General features: G+C 43.6%; 1 protein-coding gene across 3 annotated transcripts in view; it reads left to right on the plus strand.

The window, feature by feature from the left end:
- Window positions 1-19,080, plus strand: part of LOC135217132 (uncharacterized) — a 374,498-nt gene that overhangs the window by 150,613 nt on the left and 204,805 nt on the right. For all 3 annotated transcript variants that reach the window (XM_064252839.1, XM_064252840.1, XM_064252841.1), the window contains one exon: window positions 680-787. In XM_064252839.1, the coding sequence (XP_064108909.1) occupies window positions 680-787 (108 nt within the window). The remainder of the gene's footprint in view (window positions 1-679; window positions 788-19,080) is intronic.

The raw sequence follows: 19,080 nt of genomic DNA on the forward strand, positions 1-19,080 counted from the left end.
GCTTGTTTTCCTTCTGCTGGGTTTGATGAGAACAAGTATTCTTCTATTGACAAATTTTTTGAGATCATGATTTATTTTATTGGAGTATAGAATTAGTGTCTAGTGATTTTCACTTTTTAATCCCCCGTTTTGGGATGAATCACCTTTAACTAGAAATAACAAGAAGCAGATAAAGGAAGAAATTAACAGAATTAAATACAGATTGAATCAAAGTATACTACAAAGAAGTTTGGGTGACGGTAAAATTACAAAGAACTTGGGATCCAACAAGTATTTGCTCTAAACCACCCACTTACTTATGCATTTTTAGTTTGTTTGCTAAACAAACCACTGTTGTGACTGGTATTTCATGGACACAGGATGGGTTGTTGTGAAACAACAGTTTTCATATCTGCAAATGTGTAAGTATTTTGATAGGAAACAAACTAGAATATGAGACTCATTTGAAGGTAATGTTCTTTTGGTGACTGTAAAAACTTCCTTTTTCCCCATGTTGAAATTGATTGAACCATGTGACATTAATTTCTAAAATCATCTGAATTGGAAACATGGTAAAATCCATTAACATTAGAAGTATGTAGTGTGTGTATTGTAGCACGTGTGCATTAAAGGCTGAAATTGCCTGTGCAGGTTTAATTTGGTTTGCTTTGTTACTAATCATCATTAATCCTTTGTCAAGTCATCGCAGAGTGACATCTATTCAAGATTTGTAACTCTGAAGAAAAGCCTACAACAACAGGAAGGGGAGTACATGGATATTTTAGCACACTCCCTAGTTCTTAATAAGGTAAAGGTTTTAGATTTTATTTTTATTCTCATTTTTGTCTAATAAAAATTTAGTCTTTAGCATATGACTGCTACATCTTTTGTCTGTCTCGTATACTAGAATTGTGTACCTAGATTTGTGTTAACACCCATTACTTAACAAGAGCAGCAAGACTTTGTGCCATTTATAAAAGATTTTGATGAAGGATATTCATTGTATCATTATTATTAGATATTGTTAACTGTATTATGAAAATGTCCTTTGGTGACTAACGCAATATATAGGTCTCTCAGCTGAATTACAGTACTGTATGAGTTGCCATTAGTTTTAGGTTAGGCTGGCCCTATGCTGGCTTGGGCTCTTACTTTAGGAGCAGCTCTTGTATTATATTACTCAAACTTTGGCATTGCTCCTGCCATTTAACTGAGGGTTGATTATTTTGGTAAAGTAATTACTTCTGTTCACTAATTAAGTGTTTTTAGTGTTGAGGGCAGTAGAGTCTGTTATCCAAATACCTAAGGGATTAGGGAATGTTTTAAAACTTAAGTTACATAGTACATATTATTATTGTAGACCTATTGTTTCACATATTTTGTACATCACAGAAAATTCCAGACACCCCATACCACTGTAAATAAACAAAAAAGACCCCTTGGCTCTGGTAGACACACATGTAAAGTATATTGAGTACTGCTAATTAGTAGTTAAGGGTTTAGTATTAGGAGATTTTACAAATTGTTTTAAGAATAATTTCTTGCTCTTAATTCTTTTATTTGGGTTTAAGAAGCTTAGATTATAATTTTTTCTAAACTTTCTGTATTTTTATGTGCTGTTAGTTCTGGATTCATTCATTGTGGTAGCATTTTTGCAGTAAATTTTTATGATTTTCTTACAAAGTGTATTTTTAAATTTGTCTTCGAGTTATATGTTTTAATTATGGTATTCAATAAGCTCATTATCATTACCACTATATGATAAAGAAGATTTTTTGGCTGAACCTGTAGACCTTCAGATAAAAATACCATAAGACAAGAGCTGAGAACTTTTTTTCTCACAACTCCACAAAGGAAAAGCTTATGTAAAATTGTAGAATGTTTATTCTGTTGATGTTTTTCAATTTTGCCACAAGCCTTACAGAACAAAGCTTAAGTTTTGGAAATTTGGTGAATACAGTTTGTAGTCTTGACAATGACTTACGATTGTAGTTGTGGCAGACCTGAAGTATAAACAAGACAGAGGATTCCTTTGTACTCATGGTCTGGATGTCCATTGCAACTACAGTGGCAGGAAAGTATTCAGCATTCAGCAGCAATAAGTCTAGACTTGAGGATTGTCAGTACTGATTTCCCTTCTAGATTGGGTACAGGCAGTCCCCACTTACCACCGGTATCGGTTAACAGTGTTTTGGGGTCACGACCTTGATCTAGCAACACTGTTAAGTGGATTTTCAGTGCCAGTTAGTGGTTTATTTGCATTGGTAAGCGGTTTATTGCTGTTAAGCAGTTTATCAGTGCTATATCGCCAATTTTTGGTTAGTGACACTCGACCAGGAACGGCAACCCCACTGTCGACCTCTAACTGCCTATATGCTGTCTTTTTCGTGCAATATTCTCACCACCTCTCGATGCAGAATCTTTGGACTTGGATTTTTTCTTCATCACCTTTTCCTACTATCCCCTTTTTTCATTGGAATGGGCATTCTCTTAAATTTGTCTCAAGAATTTTGTTGGTGGTCAACTGGCAATGGTTTGTGCTGTTATGAACGAAGCAAAAACACGTACGGCAATCATTCATCATATGTCCTTTCCTCTTACAATTGAAACAAGTTACCCCTACCGAATTATTACTAACTACATTTACTTGTTGTGGTTTATTTTCTTGCTTTGAGAAGGCCTGGATAAGAGATGGGTCTAAATCTGCCCATTTTGACAGATGTTTCCTAACTTGTTTCTATATGTCCAGTTCTGTACTGTCGGGAGTTAGTTTATCATCAAAACACTGAATTAAGGCTTCTGGCAACATTGCTGATATGAAAGTTAGGTATATTAGCCTGACGAAGTTCTTTGTGGTAATATTATTACTGTTAACCCAATTTGACAGATTAAATTGATCCATGTATTTGCTCAGATGGTCTGCAATTAATGGAGCCCTATTTACTAAACTGAGATTAGTCATGGAAATAAGCTTATGTATATTCCTTAAAGCTAACACTTCATCCAGCGCTTCCTCACTACCGTAGATTTAATGTAATTTTACTTTGAATTCTTCCGACGTGTTTGCCTCTTGAAAGGAAATCCCCCCCAAGGTATGACCCAGCGTCACCCTTAGCAAAATCAGTGAAGCTTTTAGCTTCCTGAAGCTGTAAGGATGGAATTGTTATCCATTTTGCTTTTAAATGAACGTCTATGGATGAAATCAATGATTCAACCCCTTGTGTCAAAAATCCATTAACTCGCCCTTGGAATGGTACAATTGCGGACTTAGCGTTAACTAAGGTCACTACAATGATTGCTGGGCGGGGTAGAGGCGGACACTCCAACAACTGTGCTGATAGCCATCTTTACCACAGGTGTTTTATGAACAGTATGTCTGTTAGCACTCCTATCAAAATATCTGTATGAATATACCTACCACTGGGAAGACGTATACGCTAGGTGAATGCCTACCTCAGATAAATGCATAATGAAAGGCACTAACTCAGAAAATTATATATAAGTCACACAGCAAAAGATGAGAATAACATACGCTCATAAAACACAGTAAAAATATTTAAATGATATCCCTGAAAAAGGAAGTTGGTAAAAATGACAGAATATTATCCTGCAAGAGAGGGTTCTTTTTAGTAAATGTTGTTTTAACTCGCCCAGGAACAGCAATCCAAACACCCTGAAATCGAACAAGTGAATGAATTGAGTGACTGCACAGCAAATGAATAAGGCCGGTTTACTTAGCTCGTATATAAGGTGTGTCTTCTGCTTGTGCATAAAGACGTCATAATCCAGTCATCTGTAGGTTGTCCTTCACGTCCCAGAGGCAGATGTGTTTATTATTGCAGCAATCCGGGTTGTTTCTCTTCGCCATCCTGTTGATGATCTTCCAGGAAGCTTATGTTTACGTGGTGTTTTGCAGCCGATGATATGAAGATGAAGACGCAGATTAACCCTCTTACGCCGATTGGACGTATTAAACGTCGAGTCAAAATGTCTCCCATATGCCAATTGGACGTATCATACGTCGGCTCAAAAAAGTTTTTTTAAAAATTCGCGGAAAAATACTTATAGGCCTACCAGCCGAAAACTTTTGTATCACGCGCCTTGGGGGATGCTGGGAGTTCACGGATCAAGGCGTTGTTTTGTTTACAATCGCTACGCAGGCGCGCAAGCGCGAATTTCTTTCTTATCGCACTAAAAAGTATCAGTGACACATCTCGGAAATTATTTCGTCACTTTGACATAATTATTGCACCATTTTAAATTATCCTTTACATGAAGTATTATATATGAAAATGTGCGCAATTTCATGCACAATACAACTAAAAAATACTCATGATTGTAGCTTTTATCAGTTTTGAAATATTTTCATATAAATAATGATAAGTGCAAAAATTTCAACCTTCGGTCAACTTTGACTCTACAGAAATGGTCGAGAAACGCAATTGTAAGCTAAAACTTTTACATTATAGTAATATTCAATCATTTGCCTTCATTTTGCAACAAATTGGACGTCTCTAGCACAATATTTCGATTTATGGTGAATTTATGAAAAAACTTTTTCCTTACGTTCGTGCGATAACTCTTCCGATAAATTTTTTCGTGCGATTGTCCTAATGTTTGCACCCTTTTAAATTTGCCGTTACATAAAGTTTTATATATGGAAATGTGCGCAATTTCATGCACAATACAACAAAAAACAACCCATGGTTGTAGCTTTTATCAGTTTTGAAATATTTTCATATAAATAACGTTAAGTGCAAAAATTTCAACTTTCGGTCAACTTTGACTCTACCGAAATGGTCGAAAAACGCAATTGTAAGCTAAAACTCTTATATTCTAGTAATATTCAATCATTTACCTTCATTTTGCAACGACTTGGAAGTCTCTAGCACAATATTTCGATTTATGGTGAATTTATGAAAAAAAAAACATTTCGTTCGCGCGGTAACTTCCGAAAAAATCAGAATTTTTTTGTTCGATTGTCGAAATGTTTGCACCATTTAAAATTAGCTGTTACATAAAGTTTTATATATGAAAATGTGCGTAATTTCATGTAGAATACAACTAAAAATGATTGAAGGTTGTAGCTTTTCTCTTTTTCGAAATATTTGCATATAAATCACGATAAATAGAAAAAAAACCACGTTCGGTCAAATTTGACTCTACCGAAATAGTTGAAAAACGCAATTGTAAGCTAAAACTCTTGCGGCCTAGTAATATTCTGTCATTTTTCTTCATTTTGAAACAAATTTGAAGTCTCTAAAACAATATTGTGATTTATGGTGAATTTTTGAAAAATATATTTACCTTCACTCCGCGCGCCGATTCGCGGCCGCAAGTCTCCGAAATACGTACATGGCATTATCCTAATATTTGCTCCTTTTCATATTAGCCTTTTTATAGAGTTTCATATATCAAAATGTGCGCAAATTCATGAAGAATACAATAAAAAATAATTGAAGGTTGTAGCTTTTTCCATCTTCGAAATATGTCCATATAAAAAAATATATATATTAAAATTTCGACATTCGGTCAAATTTAACTCGTCCGAAATGGTCGAAATCTGCATTCTAATCTAAAACTCTTACAGTATCGTAATATTCAATCATTTGTCTTAATTTTGAAACAAATTGGAAGTCTCTAGAACATTATTTAGAATTTCGGTGAATTTTTGAAAATAACATTTTTTTACGTCCGCTCGTTACGAATTCGTACATCATTTTGTGATAATATTTTTCCGGTGTTGCTTTTATTGTTTTACAATGTATGTATTATATATCAAAATGATCGCAATTTAGTGTACAATACAACGCAAAAAAAAGTAACTGGTTAGCTTTGACCGTTTTCTGCACAGCGTGATTTGAATACAATTATGTATGAATTTTTTTTTTTTCGCTACCATATATCGCATTATTTACATATGATAATGATATTATTTTTCATTTCTGATGGTTGCATTCTAAACTTCAGGCAATGACAAAAAAAGGAGCCAAAAATGAACTCTTAATCTTCAAAAGTACGCGCGCTGTAATTTTTTGAAAAAATTATTTTTTCCACTTCCGCGCTCACTCCAAACCAGGCCCGGCATACGGGAGACGTTTTGATTTTTAGGGCTCCGGCGTAAGAGGGTTAATAATATATTAGTATATTGTGTTATTGTCGATATTCATCCTAGATCTGCTCCATTGTATGTCGGTGAAGGTCAGCCAGGGAAGGTTTCATGGCCACTGCACAACGCTGCCTGACGTGTAATTCACTCTTAAGATGTGGCGAAAGTAATGTGAAGCCCAAGTCCGTAGCCATCTAACTGGTCTCCCTTGTAATGGTTTCTAGCTGCCACCATTGTAGTGGCCTTGACCAGCTTTCTACGAATACAGGAAAGTGGTCTGCCACAGAGTTATTTAGGGTTCACAGTCGTGAATAGCAGTTGGGATGCGAGGCGCATATTCAGCCTCTCTCTCTCTCTCTCTCTCTCTCTCTCTCTCTCTCTCTCTCTCTCTCTCTCTCTCTCTCTCTCTCTCTCTCTCTCTGCATTGGCCGGGCTAGTAGAGGACTCGAGTTGACTTCTCACTTCCGTTCATGGTTGGTTTGCTTGAAAGTGTAGTTTAAACACATTGAAGTATAAAACATATATATTCTCTTAACTATTTACAAGTCGAGGTACATCTTAGAGATAGGCTCTTCTGAAGGAGTCTCGTGTAGATGAGACAGGAGTAGAATGTAACAGTTCTCAATTTGATCTTAGCAAAAAGTAAGAGTATACAAACTAACATGCATACATGACTTTTGGGGTCATGAGAAAGAACAATAGATCCAAGGTTTGATCTAGATTCTCATGGGAGTTTGGGTGATCACATCGACCCATGGAACTGATGAGATGAATCGGTATTTGCACACATCCTGAGTAGACTAGTTAATTTTGGGAGTTTTTTCCTCATCGACCTATTATACGGAGCATAGCGATATTTTTTATAATGGAATGGGGTGCATTTCCATTTTGTATGTAATTCTATTACCTATGTACCAAGTAATTCAAGCTCTTGGCAAGACTCCCGAATCCCATAAGAACAGTCAAAGGGGCCACCTTGTCTCACCCTCATAGCGCTCGTGATTCCAAAGAATCAAAGCACTGGGTGAGCCCCAAAAATTCTAATTAATTGAAGTGCTCGGTGAGACTCAAATCTCATAAGAACAATCATCAGGAGTGTCTTGTCTCACCTAAGTGCTTGGAAACCACAAGAAACCAAGCACTCACCAAGCACCAGAAATTCCAAGGAATTCAAGTGCTCGGAAATAATCCTGAATCATGCAAGAATGATCATCAGGAGTGGTGTTCTTTTGACTTCTGAAGAAGTCAAGGAGGAGCTGGCACTCTCAATCCAGCTCTTAGATGTCTGCATCTAAGACCTGGATTGAGAGTGCGATTCAATAGAACGCTCACTCAGAGCTCCCAAAAACGTGAGACCTCATAGGAGAGTGTGAATTGGAACCTGCCCAAGGGTGGGAAGAGCCACAGAGAGAACCATTGCCTCTTTGGAGAGATACATTCCCTTAGAAGTTCTATAGAGCTTTCAAAGGGAAACTCTTCCCTGCTTCTCCAGTTGTTTGAATTCTCAGAATGGAGACACTAGGTGGGAAACTGGTAAGCACTCGGCTAGTTCTAGCCAAGTGCTAGCGGTCGTGTTGGCAGGAAGAGATGAAACACAAGAATGTCTCGCCCTTTCTCTCGCCCTGTGCCTGAACTGGAACGGTGAGAAGTCTCTCCGTCAACAGTTCGGGATGCTCACGAATCATTAGAAGCATGAGCACTTGGAACGACTTGCGAACAAGCGCTCGTGGTGGGAATGCAAACAGAAGCCAGCATTCCCACAGCTCCCGAAACACAAAACCCAGGGGCGTGCAGATTGGTTCCTGACCCCGAAGGTTGGAAAGAGCCCGACAAAAAATCTCATTGCCTCTTCAGGAGGAGGCAACCCCTTAGAATTCCTTCAAGAGGACTTAGGGGATGGGGGGAGAAGAGCCTTCCTCTTCTTTGGCCAAAGGGGGCGATCCGGTTTCCCTGGACTTCCTTGGGTCTCAGAAAAGGAAGGGAATGGCAGTGGAGGATGACATTCTTCCATAGGTCTTCTTCTACAGTATGATGATCAGACATCAGCAGATTTAGAGTCAGGAATCACAGGGCAGAGGGGGTAGAAACTATCCCATAATAGGTCGTCAGGACAGCAACAGCAATCTAACATGCGACACAACAGGGGGGCACACACACACACACACACACACACACACACACACACACACACACACACACACACACACACACACACACACACACAAGGTTCAGTGCTCTGGAGTGTCACAGATACACTTCCGAGGGTTAATATAACCAAGACGGTGAGATATTCAACCATATAATGGTGTGTTCAATGACTGCTCACTGTTAGCCTGAAGAAGAAAGAAAAGATGATTAATAAAAAGAGATTCCTCTTGTCCCGAAGGGCACTGCCCTACGAAGCGAAAGAAGACCCCTGAGAATAAGTCACCCAATTGCCCCCCTCCTTGCTTGACAAGCGAGCAAAGAGGGCAAAGTTTTCTCCCGGTAAATTCTCCTACAGCGCAAGTACGAATGTCATTTTCAATAACCAACCAACATAGTGTCATGCCCTAAATATCAAAATAATAATAATAATAATAATAATATGTATTTTGGTAGAAGACCCTCTTTTAGGCAAATACTGTTAAAAAGAATGGCAGAATTAAGTGAGTTGATTTTATATATTGTTTTTTCTATTTTCCTTACAATTCGCTTCTCAGGCTCAGCAATGTTTCTGAGTAACTGACCAATATTCATGTTGGGAATTTTAAAAAATCATAAATGCTGAAGGTAATCTTTTATTGGAACAGGATATCAGGTCCAGGTCAAGCAGGGGTCGTCGTCAGTGCTGGTATTATTCCGTAGGCGTAGTTCAGTTCGGTGCCGGGTTCGTCTTCGGTTTAAGGGCTGGTATTGGTGCTGGTATATCTGGTATTACGTAACGTTTCGACCTTCTCGCAGGTCATCCTCGGACGAGTCGTTTGAAGAGACTGTAGCAAGGAAGTCTGTGGGGCGGTATTTATAGCGGCTCAGACCTAGAGTTGCATTCTCATTGGTCGGGCCGGTCTTGGACGAAGTCGTGGATCTCGCCTCGAAGGTCTCGGGGATTCTCTCGTGCGAGCGCCACAGTAGCGTGCCTGGGGATGAACGACAGGAATTCCGTCCGTAGCAGGAATCCTGTCATCCCGTGGAGGCTCCTGATCATCTGGTATTGTCGGGGGGTCGTTCGCTGCTCTCCGGGCGGCGGTGGGAAGGAGAAACGTTTATTGGGTGATGTTAAGATTTGGTTTCTCCTTGCCTATATGGAGGGCTTCTAAGAGGCGCAGACGTCAGGGATCCGTTGTCTGGTCTATTATTTCGATATTAGGAATAATATCATTTCTCTTTATCCGTTTGTTATGAGCAGTCCTGGCGTGGTTGAAGATGGCTCCTTCTTGAGCGTGGCAGGAGATTCGCTTGGAGAAACGCATGGAGGTCATACCGACGTATTTGCCGAGGCATCCTCGGACGGGGCATGTGTAACGGTAGACCACACTCGTCTTCTTCAAGGGATCCTGCAGGGGCGCCGAAGGGTTGTTTCTCATCACCAGGCTGCTCGTCTTCTTCGTTTTATAATAGATAATTAACTTAATAATTTTGTCTGGGTCGGCGGGGCTGACGTTTTCGTCGATGATCTTTTTGAGGGCTTGTTCGTCCTCCTTGTACCTCCGGTGGAAGTGTCCCTTGTAGAACAGCTTGATGGGCTCTTTGCCCTATAATCAGCCAGATCCCTGCCCCTACGTACCTGTTGGCCAAGAAACTCAACACCATCTTAACCCCGTACGTCCCAGATAGGCACAGCTTGAAGTCGTCGGCCGAGTTCTTGGAAGCCCTACGAGCAACGCCCCCCGGAGGATGCATCGCTTCGATGGATGTAGAGTCCCTCTTTACCAACGTCCCTGTAGACGAGACCATACAAATGATCTTGGACAGAGTTTACTGGGACCCCGGCACTCCATCCTTAAACATCCCAGAGCATGCCCTTCGAGCCCTGCTGGAAATCTGTACTAAGAAGGGCCCTTTTGCTGATCAACCGCAGCTATGTTGTACACCCAGATCGACGGCGTGGCGATGGGATCTCCCCTTGGGGTCCTTTTCGCCAATTTCTATATGGGTACCGTCAAAGAGAGAGTCTTCCAGAATTCCAACAAACCGAGGATGTACGTGCGCTTCATTGATGACACCTTTGTCTGCGCCGACTCCTAGGATGAGATAGAGCAGCTGCGACATGCATTCCACGACCACAGCTGCCTCACGTTCACGATCGAACATTGCAAAGACCGCCGCCTCCCCTTCCTTGACGTTCTTGTCGAACAGCGAGATTCCGAATTCAGCACGAAGGTGTACACGAAGCCGACGAGCCTGGGTATGTGCATGAAAGGTGAGAGCGAGTGCCCTGAGAGGTATAAGCGCTCCACCATCAGCGCCTTCGTCAGGAGGGCCCTCTCACACTGCTCCTCCTGGAATGACACACAGTGAGTTGGAGCGCGCCGCCCAGGTCCTCATCGACAACGGACACACCAATCGTGCTGTTGATGAATCTATAAGGAAAAATATGGAACCCTGGTACCACCAGGAACCCCGCCCCGATATTGCAGAGCCCATTGAGCTGTTCTACAAGGGACACTTCCACCGGAGGTACAAGGAGGACGAACAAGCCCTCAAAAGATCATCGACGAAAACGTCAGCCCCGCCGGACCCCAGGACAAAATTTTAAGTTAATTATCTATTATCAAATCGAAGAAGACCGAAGAGCCTGGTGATGAGAAACAACCTTGCGGCGCCCCTGCAGGCCCTTGAAGAAGACGAGTGTGGTCTGAACCCGTTAACAACCATGCCCCGTCCGAGGATGCCTCGGCAAATACGTCGGTATGACCTCCATGCGTTTCTCCAAGCGAATCTCCTGCCACGCTCAAGAAGGAGCCATCTTCAACCACGCCAGGACTGCTCATAACAAACGGATAAAGAGAAATGATATTATTCCTAATATCGAAATAATAGACCAGACAACGGATCCCTGATGTCTGCGCCTCTTAGAAGCCCTCCATAAGGCAAGGAGAAACCAAATCTTAACATCACCCAAGAAACGTTTCTCCTTCCCACCGCCGCCCGGAGAGCAGCGAACGACCCCCCGACAATACCAGATGATCAGGAGCCCCCACGGGATGACAGGATTCTGCTACGACGGAATTCCTGTCGTTCATCCCCAGGCACACTACTGTGGTGCTCGCACGAGAGAATCCCCGAGACCTTCGAGGCGAGATCCACGACTTCGTCCAAGACCGGCCCGACCAATGAGAATGCAACTCTAGGTCCGAGCCGCTATAAATACCGCCCCACAGACTTCCTTGCTACAGTCTCTTCAAACGACTCGTCCGAGGATGACCTGCGAGAAGGTCGAAACGTTACGTAATACCAGATATACCAGCTATACCAGCACCAATACCAGCCCTTAAACCGAAGACGAACCCGGCGCCGAACTGAACTACGCCTACGGAATAATACCAGCACTGACGACGACCCCTGCTTGACCTGGACCTGATATCCTGTTCCAATAAAAGATTACCTTCAGCATTTATGATTTTTTAAAATTCCCAATATGAATATTGGTCAGTTACTCAGAAACATCGCTGAGCCTGAGAAGCGAATTGTAAGGAAAATAGAAAAAACAATATATAAAATCAACTCGCTTAATTCTGCCATTCTTTTTAACAATAATAATAATAATAATAATTCTTTTTATTTCCAATATTTACATTGGGTATTCATAAAATATAAAGGCATGAGGATGCGATAAGGGTGTATGTTACCCCGAGACACGCTTGGGTAAGGCGGTTCCAATGCTATCTCAAAAATGGGTTTGAATATTAATAAATTTCAAACACAGTACTATATTCAATATATAAAACAAAAAAGAAAAGCTCCCACCAGGAAAATTTGAGTTTATCGACAGTTAGGCAAGAGCTCACAAAAACATGGCTGCATTACATGGTGACGGAAAGCAAAGTGAAATGTTTGTATCCAGGCAGGCTGGTCTCCACACCTTCCGGATGGTAGTTACTGCCTAACCACCTTGTTTGAGTGTTAACAGCCATGTTCCAGCTTCACTGTAAGCAATTCCTATTGTAAAAGACTGAAGGTTTGCATATCATGTAGTAATAATAATTCTTTTTTAAAAAGTGTTTGATTTATACAAGCTTATTAATTTGCGTAATTGGCCCTCTTCCCATCCCTTTACCTCTGTTGAAGATGTAGACAGTATAAGGAGTGTCAATTTTTTGTGATGAAACTTTGACAGATAGAAGTCTTACATGATTCTCATGAAAATCATGTATGTATTGAAATTCTGGAATGTATCTGAACAGCTGCTGACTGCAGAATTTTGTACAAAAAATTATTTTGGCTTCAAAAATTGTAATTTTGTTCCAAACTCTGATATCTGGTCTTAATTTTTATAGTTTGATGCCAAAAGAAAATTAATTTTCTGGGCTCAGCCTGTCGCTCCATGAAATACTTCCTTTAGTGGATATTTCTAAGGTAAAATATTGCTATAATTATCAGACAAAAACTAAAATAGTAATGCCAGAATAGACTGGCTCGCTCACCTTTAATAAAGATGTCAGTATGGTATCTGGGGCGAGTGGAAACCACTACCAGAGGTCCCTTGCCATTTAGGTTCTCCCTTCCTCAATATCCCTCGTCTACAGAGGAGCCGATGCAAGGCCCCGCTACCCACCACTACTACGACTAGCGCCTTTGTTTACATTCCTTTCGATAGCATTGCTCACACCACGCGTTTTTTCCTTGTGCTGTGTTTTTCGCTCGTTTGGATTTTTTCTCATCATCAACATGGACCTTCAAGCTTCTGCATCCAAGTTAAGTACTGCGTTTAATGTTTGGGATCATTTTGAGACGGTTTTTTACATTTTATGCCAAATTATCTTAGGTTATATGTGCGAGCGGTAACAAGTGCATTGCCGGTCCCGCGCCGCCTTCTTGGCTCGCCAGCCGCGTGATGATTCCCTGCTTTCTTGCACCAATTGGTCTCCCATACTAATTGGTCTCGATTGCACTTCAGCAGTACTCTATATATATTTATTTTAAGATGCATTTGCCATGTTGTTTTAAGGTTTTTAGTCCGTTCACGGGGGATAGCCTACTTCCGAACCGCATGCTTTCGGTCGTGGCGCTCGCTTTCCTTTCTTGCATGGAGGTTGTTATATCAACCCTTGTTTATCAGTAAGATAGGATCTATTGTCTTGTTTGCCTTACGAAGGACCCTAGTTCCTTCGTAGCAGACCCTAGTTCCTTCGTAGCACAGTCCTTGAGCCACCCTGGCCGCTTGCCCCTCGATCATTTGTTACGGCATCTAGGCTAAGCCGCTCTGAGTTTCTAGGCTAGCGTTTCCTTCATTGGATTTTGCTTAACCTAGTTTCTCAAGGACTTTCTCTTTCTCTCTCACTCCTCTTTTATTTTGCTCCTCCCCCCGTGTTAGGACAGGATATTTATGTTATGTGCTCTCCCTGTAGCCAGCACTTAGTTGGCCTAGGCCTTCTTAGATCGACTGTCCGCTCACACCGCGTGACTGTTCACCCGGATGAGAGTGTCCCCAGCTGATCGCGTACGAGCCACCCTGCTACCGACCCGCTCCGCAGCGCCCCCAGCTCCCCCCCCCCCCCCCCTTTCGCTCACCCACTGCCCACCCCCCTTCAGTGGAGTGACGACTCACTCCCATCTGAGTCTCCGGAGGGGGATTCACTGGAGGGCACACTCGGTGAACAGGCCTGCCGTACTCTGCCGCGCTGTTAGTGGGAAGGGGGGGGTACCTCGCTCGACCGAGCCATGGTTGGCCACCAGGCGCAGGAGAATGGGACACACCTCCACCCACTAGGTAGGGTTTCCCTCTCACTATCTAGGAAGCCCACTCTTCCCCACCCCGCTTTGGCGGCCTCAGGACTCCGGCACACGCCGGACCCACCTCGGGATAGCTTTGCTTCATTAGATATGTGAAGGCTCCGACCTATCTTTGGGATTTCGTTGCATGCATATTATATTACATGACATCTACCTTCTATTATATGTTCCTTACCCGGCGGAGTAACTTCGCCAGGTACTTTACCATTCCACCCTGTTACGACTTGTTCTTCACCCTGTGTCTGACTTGGTTTATCCCTCACTCCGGCATATGGAGGACAGCTTGAATCCACTTAATCCGTCAGACGCCGGAGCTACAGTGGAATCTCTTAGTTCCCATTATCTGCCTAGGATGTTCCTATAAGCATACACGGGGCGCCAGAGCTAGTAGTAACAGAGATATGTTATCGTGCATGATATATGCTGACACCGGAGTTACTCTGGCAGCATTAGCATACCGCACACAACCACGGACCTAATCTGAAAGGTTGTTGATGATACTCGTGTATCATTTGACTTACAGGTTACCTGTCGTCTGGAGGATGGGTGCAACGCCGTTCTCCAGGAACCCTGTGGGCACGTGGTCTGCCGGGCCCATGCCGGCTGTGCAGTTCGCATGGAGGACTACGTAGTTTGGCACCATGAGAACTGCGCCATCTGCTACGCTTTGGTCAACGAAGCCTCCTCCGGGGTATGTAACACTCCGGCCTCTTCATAAAGATACAATGAGAATCAATATACTGTAATGTACACTTTGATACTAGGTTAAGTCTATTTCTAGTGTTGAGTATTAATAATAGCTCTGCTTACAGGGAGCGCAAGCAGTCTGGGAAGCCGCCTTAATTGGCTACCCTTATCTTCCCAGGGATGAAGAAGGGATCTGTGGTGGATCCGGAAGTGGCCACTCCTCTGATCGCCAGGATCCAGGAGGCAGTTGCAGCTCTTACGGAGGAAGGAGTAGCGGGGGAAGTAGCAGCCCTCGACCTTGCGAGCCCATGGCTTTAGACGACATGGGCAACGGTAAGAATGGTAGCAAGGCAGGTTTACTCGGGGCTCAAGGGTTTTCCTTGAGTCCATCTTTGTCTTCTTCTCCTTCTACTACTACTTCCTTCCAGGGATTCTCCGATAGACCGCAGTCGGTTAGACCGAAGTCCTTGTCGGCAATCCCTAAAATTAAAAGTAAGAAAGACTTCAAGTCTAAGCAGAAGTCCCTGCCGAAGAGGTCAGGAACCAAGCTTGCCACTATGCCACCGGCTCATAATCCCGGGGCAGTCAAGCCAAAAGTCGCTCTCACACCAAAGGGATCGAGGACCAAGTTTCCCTGATACTTTTTCAGACAATATCATGCAGCGGATGGGCAACATGGTTGGGGACTTGGTCCAGACCAAGTTCCAGGAAATGCTGACCCAGCTGTCAACTACGCTGGAAGCTTCGGGACAAACTATCCAATCCTTGTCGGAGAGAATAGTAGCCCAGGAGAACATGATGTCTGGTCTCCGAGAAAGTATGGCAGCAGGGCAAGCACAGCCCGGCCAAGCAACTCAGGCTTTGCTGATGCCGGACTCATCCAACCTCCCTCCGTTCAAACCGAACAACCCATGGAGGGTAGCAGCTCACGCCCCCTTCACAGAGGGCATGCTAACCATCGAGGGTTGTGGAACTCGAAGGCTAGAGGACTTCGAGTTCTACCCTGAGGGACTCCAACCCCCTTTCTTTGGCTATGTCCGTTTAACGGATGCCGCCGCCATGAGCAGGGAGGATAAAGTCCCGAAGGAAACAGTAATCCTCCCCCGGGACCAAGCTCAACAAGCTTGGCGCCGGAATCTTGGTGAATGGGAATGGGTAAATACGAAAGTTACTGCATTCAAGATCCCATTTACAATGTTCACAGTAAATGAGGACACTCCGTTGCCATTCATCTCAAAGGTGACAGAGGCAACATCCCAGGCAGTCTTGAAAGACGAGCCTATGCCTTAGCTCCGGGAGACAGAACAGACTTCCCTTCTGCTCCCCGGTTCAGAGGAGTTCTACTCTGATGCTCCTGCCACTTTTTCAGTAGGCAAACTCAAGCCGGACTGCGGTAACACGCTGTTCAGCGAGAGGTTGCCTAGACTGTCAGATGCCCTAATCCAAGGAATACGACGCTAGGAGGAGGCTCAGCAGATCCCTCAGTTCGCTTACGATGACCGAAATGGCATCTCTTATCTATGGACAAGAGACGCTATTTAAAATCATGACTAAGTCACTACTGCATACAATGCAGTGCGACTTGTATGATTTTATGGTAGTGCGGCGTAACTGTCGGAAACATGTTCTGGTGGAAGCTACTATCCGCCATGAACTGAACAAATTGATCGCCTCATCCATATGGGGCACGGACCTCTTCCCAGTCACCGCTGTGAATGAGGTTCTGTTCGAAGCGGCTAGGGTAAACCAGAGTCTGAAGATTCGTTGGGGACTCGTGCCCAAACGCAAGCCCGAGTCTACTGGATCAAATCCCAAATCAAAAAAGAGACCTGGGAAGTTCCAGCCCTTCCAGGCTCCCCAACAGACTCTAATGCAGGCGGTTCCGGTACCCCAAGTACCTCAACCGTCAACATCCAAGGCACAGCCGCAACAGCAGTTTGTGCTGTTGACCAAACCAGCACAAGCCCAGGCTTCGACCTCTTTTGCAGTTTCTCTGGCCTTTAATGCGACCTATGAATCGCAGTCCTTTCAACCGTTCAATAGGTTCTCTAGAGGCAGCAGAGCTAGGGGTCCCTCCCGTCAGCGGGGCGCCAGAAGAGCCACCAACAGGGGCAAGGGCTTCCAGGGAGCATGAGGTGGTCACCCGTCAGCAAGCCAGTGAGAATCCCCAGGTAGGAGGGAGGCTGTACCTCTACCGGCATTGGTGGGGGTTCAGCAGTTGGGCACAGCATTATGACCAAAGGTCTGGGGTGGAGTTGGCTTCAAGGTCCTCCTCCATCCAATACCTTTTACCAAAAACCAACAGCGGAGTTGGTAGAGTATACCCAAGAACTTCTTCAAAAGAGGGTAGTATCAAGAGTCAGCAACTTAAAAGTTTCAATGGCGCTTGTTCAGCGTGCCAAAGAAAGACTCAAACAAATTAAGAATAATTCTAGACTTGTCCAATCTAAACTCATTCATTCACTGCGACAAGTTTCGAATGCTGACCGTTTCACAGGTGCGGACCTTACTTCCCTGTGGGGCCGTCACCACCTCTATAGATCTTACAGATGCCTATTATCATTTCCTAATAGCAAGACACTTCCGTCCATTCCTAGGCTTCAAACTAGGAAAGAAGGCTTACTCCTTCAGAGTAATGCCATTCGGGCTCAACATAGCGCCCAGAATATTCACCAAGTTGGCGGAAACAGTAGTACAGGAGTTGAGAACTCGGGGAGTAATGTTAGTAGCCTATCTGGATGATTGGCTCGTATGGGCCACAACTGTCAAAGAATGCCACAAGGTGCAGTCAAGATAATTCAGTTTCTGGAACATTTAGGGTTCCAAATAAACAAAACCAAGTCTCGGCTAACACCGGAGTCATGTTTCCAGTGGCTAGGAATCCAATGGGACTTGAACTCTCATACTCTATCAATTCTGCCGTTGAAGAGAAGAGAAATAGCCAAGGCCACAAGGCAATTTCTCAAAAACAAGCAGACGTCCTGGAGGAACCAGGAAAGAATCCTAGGATCACTCCAATTTGCATCAGTAACGGACGTTCTGCTGAAAGCCAAACTAAAGGATATAAACCGGGTTTGGCACTCAAAAGCAAACCAGAGATCCCGGGACAAAATGGCTCCCATCCCAGCGATCTTACGCAAGAGACTCCGCCCTTGGACGGAAATCAAGAATCTGTCAAAGACAATACCCTTGCAGTTTCCTCCATCGGCCCTAGTAGTCCACACAGACGCCTCTCTAAGCGGCTGGGGCGGGTACTCACAGTACAAAAAGGTACAGGGAACCTGGTCTCTAACATTCCGCCAGCTACACATCAATGTACTGGAAGCTATGGCAGTGTTTCTCGCCCTGAAAAGGCTACGACCAGCCAAGAAGTCTCATATCAAGTTGGTATTGGACAGTGTGGTGTTAGTCCACTGCATAAACGGGTGGCTCCAAATCGAGCCACGTGAACCATGTCATGATAGCCATATTTCCCTTAGCAGACAAGAACAAATGGCACCTGTCAACCACTCACCTAGCAGGAGTCAGGAACGTGGTGGCAGACGCCCTATCACGATCCGTCCTGCTAGAATCGGAGTGGACATTGGACAAGGAGTCATTCAGATGGATCTGTCAACAGGTACCAGGACTTCAAGTGGATCTCTTTGCCACAGAGTCGAACCACAGACTCCCTTGTTATGTGGCTCCCAATCTGGACCCTCTGGCCTACGCCACGGACGCTACAACTATATAGATTGGAATGTATGGAAGAGAATTTACCTTTTTCCTCCAGTGAATCTGCTTCTGAAAGTCCTGAACAAGCTCAGGACATTCAAGGGTCACGTTGCACTAGTAGCCCCCAATTGGCCCAAGAGCAATTGGTTCCCTCTACTATTGGAATTAGGACTCCGGCCTCAACGGATTCCCAATCCCAAACTGACGCAATTGGTTCAAACGCGGACTGTGTCCGCTTCCTCAGGAATTCAGAAAGCCCTAACTTTACAGACTTTATGAAGTTTGCAGCTCAGAAAGATGCTAACATAGATCCTCAGAACATCCTGTTCTTAGAATCTGACAAGCGAGAATCGACCTTGCGTCAATATGACTCGGCAGTTAAGAAACAGCTATATTTTTAAAGGACTCAGATGCACAAACTATGTCCACGAATCTGGCTATAACCTTTTTCAGAACCTTGTTCTAAAAAGGTCCAGCAGCTAGTACAATTACTACTACCAAATCAGCTCTTAAGAAGATCTTCCAATTTGGTTTCAATATAGATCTAACAGATTCGTAATTTTCATCCATTCCAAGAGCTTGTGCAAGGCTCAGACCATCTGAGAGACCCAGGACGGTCTCATGGTTTTTAAACGATGTCCTTAAATTGGCTTCTG

This window comes from Macrobrachium nipponense, chromosome 7, assembly GCF_015104395.2.
Source record: "Macrobrachium nipponense isolate FS-2020 chromosome 7, ASM1510439v2, whole genome shotgun sequence".
Taxonomy (NCBI): domain Eukaryota; kingdom Metazoa; phylum Arthropoda; class Malacostraca; order Decapoda; family Palaemonidae; genus Macrobrachium; species Macrobrachium nipponense.